General features: G+C 34.6%; 1 protein-coding gene across 1 annotated transcript; it reads left to right on the plus strand.

Annotated features, from left to right (window-relative positions):
- The first annotated feature begins 580 nt into the window (after positions 1-580).
- LOC131854424 (uncharacterized) lies at positions 581-10,673 on the plus strand. Its single transcript, XM_059205541.1, has 6 exons — positions 581-721; positions 1,558-1,716; positions 2,540-2,635; positions 3,227-3,397; positions 3,828-3,946; positions 10,070-10,673. Exons 2-6 carry the CDS (start codon positions 1,581-1,583, stop codon positions 10,235-10,237), a joined length of 690 nt encoding a protein of 229 aa, XP_059061524.1. The 5' UTR covers positions 581-721; positions 1,558-1,580; the 3' UTR covers positions 10,238-10,673.
- Positions 10,674-11,408: the final 735 nt, after the last annotated feature.

Below are 11,408 nucleotides of genomic sequence, written 5' to 3' on the forward strand. Positions count from 1 at the left end.
AACAAATAAGGGCGTCCTCAAAGTTTTCTGCCATTTAAAACGAAGGTCCAATTATCTAATACGTTCCTTTTACCTCTTTTTGATTATGCTGATATTTGATTTCATTTGCTGATACCACTGGCTATTTGCTCAACAAAATAGAAAGTCTCCAGAACGTGTGCATTCGCTATATTTTTGGTTTATTTGGACCATATATCAAATAACCGTAACCAATTAAAACATCTAATCAAGTGTAACCAGCAACCTATAATCGACTCTATCAGTGGTTATAGATTTGGTGGGCAAAACCTCGGTGGTCAAAAACTAGGCTAAAATCTCGGTCATTACGTAACAAGTATAGACGAAGGAGAGTGCTTGCGATTTCAAATAAATCGCCGCAGACGGAACCGCCTTAAATATCTACATATGACGTTTACGACGTTCTTTCTCATGAACTTCATCATCGCTAGCGTCAGTCCAGTTCAGTTTCCATCATATTGCTTAATTTTTATGTAAGAAAAATTTTCGAAATTTATTATATTATAATACTTTACTTTTTAATTTATGTAAGAATTTTTAACTGTTTTTTGACAAATCGAAGTAAATCAATAATTTTATTTTAAAGCAGTAAACCAGATACCTAGTATACCTACATATGAAGTTGGCAGTCAACGCGAATATAATTGTTTAAGAACGAAAGAACCGAATACTTTGAAGTGGTCGCAACATACGGAACCCTTTGGTAACTTTAGCATATTAAGAACAATATTTGCTAATAATACAATCATATGTTTGTACAATAATGGTATTTTTAAAGTTTAAACTAATATTACAAATATGATGTAACTGAATATTTCTTTACTTTAGATATAACCTATTTGACAAATACTGTTATTGAAAAATATATATATACTATATATTATTTTCTAATGTATGATCACGAGATGGTGCGCCCGCCTGCGCTAACGGTTAACGCTGCCGGGGCACCAGTAGGATGATAAGATTAACATTACGTCGGGTCAGTTCGCCCATCGTGACAAATTCACCAGGAATTTATCACAATGGTTTCCAGGAGGAATCGCGCGTCAACCTAGCGTGGTACATAGCTAGCAATGGGCTTGACAGTCCACATTAATAATAATCTCCTTCCCAGCAGTAAAATATATGCACATCGAGTAAAAAGGGACATATTTTTTATACTAAAATAAAGATATACTGTATTTCATTTTTTGCTTAAATATTGAAAAGTTATACATAGATATAACATACCTATGCCATAGCTTTATATAAATCCATTTAAATTTAATTGGAAGTTTTTAATGTAACCAGTATAACAAACCAGCTGACGGACTTAATGTTTATATGACGCCTGTAGTAAGTACAAACCCTTCATACGTTGCCATTACGGAGGACTAGGATGTTACTTCTCAATACCGTCTAATTTCCTGAAAGAATATGTCTTTTGAATTTTTAAAATAAAAAATATATATTAGATCACTCACATCCATTAACATCATGTCAATGCTGGTAGCATTTTGATTTCATTTGAAAAAAAATTGTAATTACCACAATTCGTAGATACAGGAATAGGAATCTCAGAAATGGTCATTGATACAAATAACATTACTAAGTTGAACATCAAGATGACAGTAGAAGAGTTCGATAATACAACGACTATACAATGTAGCAATAAGAGCATCGAGAAAATGACAATAAAACCGCAATTTAATAGATCTGGTAAGTGCTATCGCATTATATTTAAATATTAGTTATATTATTAAGTATAATGAGTATTAATAATAGTAATATATTTAAATACGTATTATATATTATAATAGTGTTAAATTAGGTATTGAAGAAGAAAGAAAGAAATAGTCAGCTGGTTGTGGATTACACAAGAATATTTGCTGATAACACGAACATTTTTACAGTTTCATATTGAATAAATAAAATCGTCAGCTTGCGGTATTGGGTAAAGAGTTATTTTATGGGAGATTTTGTTAACATTTAGGTCAAATAACAATTAATGGGAGAGCTACAGATACATCGTTCGTTATTGAAAAATAGCGTCAGTGTATATTGTCTGTGTTAGGCAATAGATAACTCTATACAATTGGTTACTACATAGGAATTAAATTATTGATAGAGTAAAACCACATAAAAATCCATTCATTAAAATCATCGCGAACGTACAAACAGATGCGGCGAGGTACTTTATTTTATAATATGTACAGAACATACATTTTATGTGGCAAGGGTATCAAGGGTGTCAAAAGAGAGATCACGAAACTCTAAATATTCGCGAGGCAAGAAAATAATATTATTATTATTTCAAGCCCAAATCAAAGTTCAATGCTTCAACCAAATTACCTATAATACCACACATCTTTCTACGTCAGGTGTTAAAATTATGTTAGACTTACAAAATTATTGCAAGTAGTTCCAAGAGTCAACTTTTAGTATAATATCTGTGGTATAATAGAAAATCTATTTACTCAAATATTAGATAGAATGGATATTTTATTTGTGAAATATTTAATTTATATTCATTTATCCACAGGTTGCAAAGACAGAAACTTTAATATCTACAATGTATCTGACGGTTTCCCGCCAGAACCATGTCGTTCCAAAGATACAACCATTTTAGAATTAGACAGTGAGTGCATTTTTTGTTTTCATGATACTGACAGAATACTATTCCGAGGACAGAATAAAGTGTCTGCAATGGAGAGCACAGTTCATTTATTTTTTTCTATTTTATTTCCTTTCAGTACTCATAAGAGCCGATTTGTATGTAGTGGGTAAATTGTTTAGAAGTGAGAGCGAGAAATGTCGCAAAATTTGAGGTTTCGCGGTAGTTAATTACTAGTAGTATTTGTGATAGCAAATCAAAAATACTTTTTCTTGTTACTTCATTAGATCTATACTATAACAGATAAAAACCTCTAAAATATCAAAAGAAATCTGTAATAAATTAAATTATTGTATCAAAATTGAGCTAGAAATTGGGTTTACAGAAAATATACGGTCATAAATATAAAGTATCGTAACATACTAGTAGTAACATACTAGTAGGTATGTTACATTATGTTAGTAATAGAGTTAATCGCGTATGAGAAAGTACCTAATCATGAGTCAACGATGATTTTCAAAGACAATTGCGCAGATGTCATTTCTCCATTTCCCCACCCACAAAAAAGACTTGGAAATATCTTTATAAATTTTGTATAACTTGTAACATTTTCAGAAAACTGCAAATACGTTAAAAAAAAAATAACGACAAATCTAACTAAGGAACAGGCCAACAACACTAAAATAATATGTGTAACATTGAACTGTACAACCATAAATAATGAGAGAAACTGTACGAGATTAATAAAAAATAGAGCCCACTTGTTGTATGCAGAACCTGAAGTTTGTAAGTAATTCTTACTGATGGTATATAAAAATATCATTTAGATAATGAGTTTTGAATATCTATACCAACATGAGAGGGAAACTTAATACTAGAGTTATATATACGGTTATTTGGAACCTCTAGTGGTTTACCACAACGCCGTAAGTTACAAACTGGCTGTAAACAAAAAACTTTGGGTCTCAATTTATATTTCCGATTGACTTTCTGTTGAATAAGAAACCAAAAATTCCGATGGAATCCGAGAGACGGCCGCAGGATACAAATATCTATGCCCAGCAAAATATAGACATGTCAGTTATGTTTTTCAATTCACTATTTTCTCAGCAATGCTTCTGACTACCCCATTCGGGTAATAATATTCATTCAAATATAAAATATATTTATTTAAATGGTTTATTTTTAATTGCCGACTAAACAAGCTAGTTACTAGTTCCAGATCAGCCCGTGTCAATAGGAATGCCTATTACAGGATGTATTGGTATCGCCATATTCATATCACTTATCTGGATATACGGCAGAAAACGTTGCATACAACGAGCACAGGAACGTGTAAGTTCATCTTTCAATCTTATTTCTTGATAACTATCGATCCGTCTCTGCTATGTACGGCTAGAAATGTTATAGGTATCTATATTTTTTAAAATACCCCAATATAGTACTTACCCTTTTTGGAATTAATTTAAGATTACAAAATGTAACGTTATGTAATAACAGCGTTTTACCTTACAATAAAACGCTTATTAACTGCTTACCTAATTCGAAGCCTGTAAATGAGAGTAGCGATGCTATTTTTCGGTACTGAGGCGGATGTTACGTCACTTTTTGCCGGAAGTACACCTGCATTTTGTTAGTTCAACTTTCCTCCACCAGGTGGTGTTAGTTTACTTGTGTTGTGCAGGCAGAGTTAGAAGTAGGCTTCGAATTAGGTAAGCAGTTAATAAGCGTTTTATTGTAAGGTAAAACGCTGTTATTAACTCGCTGTACCGTAATTCGAAGCCTGTAAATGAAACGTGTTTGGTGTCGCCTGGTGGAGGATGATTTAACGCCAATGTGATGTAAAATAAAAATATATACTATAGTATTTGTGGCAATGAAGCATGGAATTTTGTATCAAGTATTATGTGAGGAAAACAGGTTTAACTAAAATCCAAATGTTGTAATTATTCAATATTTAATAAAAATAAAGAAAAAAAAATTATATATCATATAATACCATTCTGATAATCACGGATATTATGAAATCCATTAATTTGCCATTAATTAGTTATATTAAGTAGAAACAATATATATATGTGTCAATCATCAAGACAAAAACACAATACAGTTAATATATTAATAAAAGTGAAGCGAGAATCGATAATATAACACTCATAATGAAACGAGGAGAGTATGTCACTACTGTATGGGTGAGAACATATCAGGTAGAGGATTAGATTGCACGGGTTTGATTTCCCGGCAATAATATTGTGTAAAAGTATTAAGACATCGCCAATTTCCCTTTGCAAGTATTTCGTCGATTGGGTAATTGAGTACCCAGTTCTTAGAGGCAACTGCAGATCGAATGCTACCGGGACTGGCCTTAACTCCTGCTTCTTCAAGTAACTTCCTCACCCAACCAGCTATTACTGTACGTGATGCAAGTTTGGGTGAACCACAAGCTGTAATGAATAAACTATTAGTTTTACAGATCTTACGCCTAGTGGACGACAATTCAATTACTCTCTTTATCCAAAACGTGGGATCAATCAAATTATTATCTTTGTTAGAAAGTAAACGCCACCCTGACTGCCTGGTGTCACAATTATCAGTTTTAGAACCAAACATAGGCCAAAATATTATGTAATTATCAGAAATAATACAGTGATTATTATCAATAGCTAGTAATGTCAGATCATGGACACGCCTTCCTAAACAAAGTAGTAACAAAGTGGCTGCTCGCTTTGAACACTGGTATAAATTGTTAATATCACTGCCATTATTTTGGAGCCAGTTAGATAATACATCAGTATCCCAGATAGGTGGTTTTACTATATTTTTAGGTTTTCGAAGGGATATGGACTTTAAGATTTTCTTTACAAGTATATGAGAGCTTAGCCTGTCGGTGACATTTGAATTGCAAAGTGTAGAAATAGCAGATTTATGTACTAAAATTGTATTATAAGAAAGTTTATATATTTGAAATAGGTCCGCTAAGAATCTCGCTAGTTGTGAGCCTGTAGGGTCGCATGGGGACGCAATTTGGTTATCTTTACACCAATGTAGCCATCTACGCCATGCATTCTGATAGGTTTTAGCAGAAGAGTTTCGCCAACCTGACTTGAGTAACTCCATCTGATCCGACGACCAGTCCTTTAGGCACGGCGTCCACCCCCACATCTCCAGACCTCGAGAGTCATCTCGAGGGCTCTTGGTGGTGGCAGGCCGGTCGCCGTGTCCACTAGAACCTGATCTAGGTGATATAGTGTAAATGGGGGGCATAATGCCCGGTTCTTGATGTCCGGTCTCCAAAATACCTTGTCCCATACCGGGGCTACGATTAGATAAATTCCTTTCGCTGTATTTAGGTGTGACAGTACTCTGGGTATTAAGAAGGGTGGTGGAAATATCCATGCCAGTGTAAAGTTCCATTCCTGGCTGAAGGCATCGCAAAGACATGCTTTTTGATCTGTTGGATCTAAGCTGGCATATCGTGGTACCAAGTGAGCCGTTTTCGATGCCATAAGATCGATGACGGGTTCTCCCCATTTGTTGAAGATCCTGGCAGTGGCCTTCGGTAGCAGGTGCCACTCGGGAGTCATTTGACAACGAGATAGGCGATCGGCCTCGCTGTTGAATATGCCTGGTATGTGATGAGCAATAAGATGGATTTGATGTCTGTCTAAGAGATTGCAGATTTTTCTTGTGGTGTTCAGGAGCCTTATAGATTTCGAGCCTCCCTCTTTCTTTAAATAGGAAATAACCGTCTTGTTGTCGCTCTGCAGCATTAGTGAAGATTTCGACAGGAACCGATGCTGCTCTTTTAGGACGTAAAATACAGCTAACATTTCTTTTAGATTGGAGTGTAAATTCATATCTTGAGAGGACCAACGACCTGCAATCTCTATATTGTCCAGGCGAGCTCCCCAACCTACATCGGATGCGTCTGTTGTTAAAAAATGGCTGGCAGGTGGTATATAAAGGAGAGATGACTCTTTGTGATTTCTCATCCACCATTGTATCTCCTTCAGGACACCTTCGGGGACTACCCAGCGGCGGGAAGAATTTGATTGGGAGATTATTTTGCAAAAATGGAGAAGTTTGCGATGATTTAATCTTCCTCGAGGTATTACGAAACTGGCAAAATTTATAAGACCAATCAGACTTTGCAATTCTTTCAACTTCACAGTTCTTTTCCTCAATATAGGATTTATCTTTGTTACGAGGGACTGACATTTCAGCAGAGGCAATGACTTCAGATCTGACCAGGGGTCCCAGCATATCCCCAAAAACTCCAAACGAGATTGGGGGGTTAGAATCGACTTCTCGTAATTTATTTGCCATCCCAGCCGTTTCAAAAGTGAAACAGTGTCTCGGACCTGGATTGAAAGTTGGTGTTTGTTCTGGTTTACTAGCAAGAAGTCGTCTAGGTATGTAACTATGCGCATGCCTCGATCTCTCAGGGTTTGCGCAACCCAATTTGTAAGAATGGCAAACCTCTTTGGTGCCGTTGCTAATCCGAATGGGAGGCAGGTCATTTGTAATAGTTTTTGATTGAAAATCAATCTCAGAAATCTTCTGTGCGATTCTAGAATTGGTACGTGAAAATAAGCATTGGATAGGTCTATTTTGACCAGCCAGTCGAAGGGTTGTAAAAATTCGGGAACTTTTTGCGTATTTATCAATCGAAATTTCGTTATTATTAAGTATTCGTTTAAGTTTCTGAGGTTGAATATAGGACGCATGGATCCGTATGTCTTTGGAGTTAGGAACATATTGGAGATGAAACTCGGAGAGAGCTGCGCGCTCTCTAATATACCCGAATCGATCATGTTCTGGATGGCTTGCTTCATATGGAGAGAGAAACGAGTATGAATTTTGTGATTCTTGAAATTGGGCATGTAAAGTGGAGGTTTTTGTCCGAATGGAATTCTGTATCCTTGAATAATTTTTAAAATTGGTTCTGGGGCACCCATTTCTAACCATACATGAGCATAATTTTTTAAACAACCTCCCACAAAATTCACAGAGTCAGAATTTTCGTTTCGAACGAAAATTACCAGGACTTGGCCGCGAGTTCTTTGACTGGCCCTTATAAGATACTTCGTCCGGTCGGGATCTGTATCTTTTGTGCGAGACAGGTCTGTTTGTTTTATCATGGTTCTGCGCGAACCGTTTTCTGTCATTATAGTTTTGTATAAAGCTATTTCCCTGCGTAGGACATGTAGGTATATGATAGGGTACGTAAGCAGAGGAATGCATGTGTGGCATGAAAGAATTAAAACTATTATTGAATGTTCTGTTAGGATGTCCTTTGAATGTCAAATCTTGAAGGCCCTGCGCGGGCGCTTTCATATTTGATGGTCCTGCTTGCGTAGTGGACCAGTTGGCTCTCTGGTTTGAATTACGAACTGGCCAAAAAATTTTACCGACACCACCAGATTTTTCAATATAAGATGAAAAAGATTCTTTATTAAAAAGGAACTCATGTGTTGGAGGGATCTTTCGTAATTTAACACGTACATACTTATCTTTCACGGATCGTAGTATACTATCTCGCCTTTGCTCAATTATATCTGCTCGATGACCACAAGATAATTGGAGAAGGTCACTAGATATTTTGTTAAAAGTACCCTCACTAAATATTTCGTTTAATTTCTGTCTAATCGTTGATGGTGATAGGTCATTAGAACTAGATGCCCATGAGAGTAAAGACTCAAAACCGGCCTGCGCGGCCTCTCTCTGTTTAAGTAACGCTTGGGTAATAGCGGCGAAACTTTTTTCTATTGTACATAGATTAGGATATTTATCGTAAGATTTTATTTCGTCATTACATTCCAGATCAATGAAGCCTGGGGACGATGTATAATTCTTTTGTACTTCAGAAAACCTCACGTCACACCATTGAGAACTGTTAAAATGTTGCAACGAATTCAATAAATTGATGTGTTCGTCCGTTGACTTGGTAATGGTGGGTTCTTTCAAAACAGTATTAATTGGTAAGTTGAAGTTTGTAGTTGATAGACTGACAGAGTTATCCAAGGTTGAAACATTTTCGCCTTCGGAAAACAATTCACCACTGTGATTTAAGCTAATGCTATCATCTTCGTACAGAGGTTGTGTCGTATAGTTACCAAATGGTGCAATATGTGGGGCCGAATTAAATTGGTTATGAGACAAGTATTGTTTTAAATAACTAACCTCGTTACTGAGCCTGCGCAGCTCCTTTGATTTTCTACGTCGTTTGTTGTCTTTCTTCTTCTGCGGAGTGCCATGTCGTTTCCGTTGAGAACCTTCACCATTTTCGGCAGGTTCTGTTGCAGGTACATTCTGGATACTTCCGGACGAATTTGAAGAACTACTATCACTACTTGTATCACTCATACTAAAATATAATCTAGTTTTGAAAAAAAATAATTGTTGAAAATAAAAACCCTTGCAATAAACTTTAAATTAATGAATGAATTATTGTTATTAAAATATATATTGAAGGTAAGTAACATCGAACGGTAACACCGTTATCTTGAAAAAATAATTTAAAAAATACAGTGATGCAACAATTTTTATTCTTACGTGGCCTCAGCGTACATAAGAACGGTCCGCTCAGCACGAAAAATAAACCGCCAATGACCTAAATTGGGACTCTGCACAACACAAGTAAACTAACACCACCTGGTGGAGGAAAGTTGAACTAACAAAATGCAGGTGTACTTCCGGCAAAAAGTGACGTAACATCCGCCTCAGTACCGAAAAATAGCATCGCTACTCTCATTTACAGGCTTCGAATTACGGTACAGCGAGTTAATATAACGTTACATTTTGTTATGTATTAACTGGGTATACTCGTGACCAGACGAAAACCGTGTGATAGTCAGTTCTTTTGTTTATGCTTCAAAAAATGGGCGCTAGAATTTGTGTATATATATTTATTTTTTAATTTTTTAAATTGCTCCAATTTTGTTTTATAAATAAAAAAAAATAGAAGGCGTCGTAGGTATACATACCTATGTTATATATTGTATTATATAATTATCATCAATAGACGGTATCTACAAGTTTATTGAATTATAAATTAATTTCAATGAATTTAGTAGATTATGAGAATTTTTCTCGCAGTATTACATTTTCCTCAAAGTTTCCAATAGAAGCAATATGTAAATTTCATAGAACTAAGACCAGGGATGCCAACAGGATTCTCATACAAACACGAGATAGGTATTTGGACTTTATAAAGATATATTCATCTGCGTACTAGTTTGTACGAGGATGAAGTTGATTTACGAGGTTAGAAAATCATTGAGCGAATATGCGAGATTATATTAGATTCTGGATTTATTCGTACATGGCTGTTTTAAGGTCGGCAAACCTGAAATAAAATTTATCACTAACGTGATGTTCTACTAAATGTTCAATTGTTAATAAACTTATAAATTTTACTTAAAACAGTAGGTACATAAATTGTATATTTTGTTCCAGAACATGGATCAAATCCAATACGTTGATTTACAGTTAGAAGGTTCTTCTGCGCTCAGAAAGATGGATAGTTCACACGACAACCGAACAATAATGCAAACGAAGGCGGCTGGCGCTAGAGAGGACGAAGCTTTATATTCTGAAATAATGGGTGTTATAGAGCCAAACTAATATTACACTATATATATAAAAATATAGATATATATTATTTTTGTTTGTTACATTGTGCCATCAAACTATAATGTATATACAATTTAAGGCACAATATATAATATATTGTGCCATAAATTGTGATAGCATCGTATATATCTGACGTAGGTAGGTATGTGTAATTTAAAAACATGCAATTTAAGTATCCAACACATCTCTTGTTACGAAAAATCTGATGTATTTATTCCGGATGTTAATATTGTAGTAAGTAATAGCAATTTAACCTGTTAGGTAGCTTTCACATGGCTACCCCTGTAAAACATTAAGATTAAATATTAGTTAATTAATTTGGACTAGAGTGAACGGAGTTGAAAAGTTCGTTTTAAAAAACCATAACGACGTAGATAAATTCATAAAAAAAACAGATCAGGCAGAAAATATATGTTGATTTTATATCTTACATGTGTTTTATTTCCAGATAATGATGTAATTTAATTTTCTTATCGCTTTTTTGCTCTTAATATTTTAGAATGATGAACGCATATAGTTTCATATCTATCTTACGTTCGATTGAATTCCTGTATCGACTGCAGCATCCATTTTTAAGGATAATGAAAGTTCATAATGATTCAAACATGATGATTCAAAGTATAATGACGTGATCGTGAGTCATAAGTAAGAGTCACTCTATCAAGTTCGAACCCATCGGACCTTGCTGACGATGTCTCATTTGTTACTATTTTTTATTTAATTAATATCACCAAAATTTGCATCACATAATATTCTTACATTTGTAAAATAAAAAATATACAGTTATATTTAAAACTATATACATATGTTAAGCTGATAATGAACTGTAACATATGTAGATATATAATTATGTTTTCTAGGTACACAATAGGGCATATTTGTAATTTTGCCTAAATTGTTAATAGTTTAAAAGAAGTAGCGTTTTTCGAATCAGCAGTAGATTATAAAAAGCTACGTGTCTATTGACTGAAGTACTTAAATTTAAGTTTATTTGAATAAAGATACTTCTTTTCTATTCTATTCTTAAACAGAACAAATTTTCCTATAGTGTAGATATCATAGAAAAATTTATCTGGGGTCATTAGTATATGACAACAGACTAACACTGTTTTAGCGACTCCGTTAACAGTTTTCTTCGTAATAAAACGTATAAAGAAAGGAA

This window comes from Achroia grisella, unplaced genomic scaffold (assembly GCF_030625045.1).
Source record: "Achroia grisella isolate CSIRO2021 unplaced genomic scaffold, CSIRO_AGI_Agris_v1 utg1186, whole genome shotgun sequence".
NCBI lineage: Eukaryota > Metazoa > Arthropoda > Insecta > Lepidoptera > Pyralidae > Achroia > Achroia grisella.

Coding starts and splice junctions, on each gene's coding strand:
- LOC131854424 (XM_059205541.1), top strand. CDS start 1,581: ATGGTCATTGATACAAATAACATTACTAAGTTGAACATCAAGATGACA. Junction 2,636..3,226: donor AACCATTTTAGAATTAGACA/GTGAGTGCATTT, acceptor TAACATTTTCAG/AAAACTGCAAATACGTTAAA. Junction 3,398..3,827: donor GTATGCAGAACCTGAAGTTT/GTAAGTAATTCT, acceptor GCTAGTTACTAG/TTCCAGATCAGCCCGTGTCA.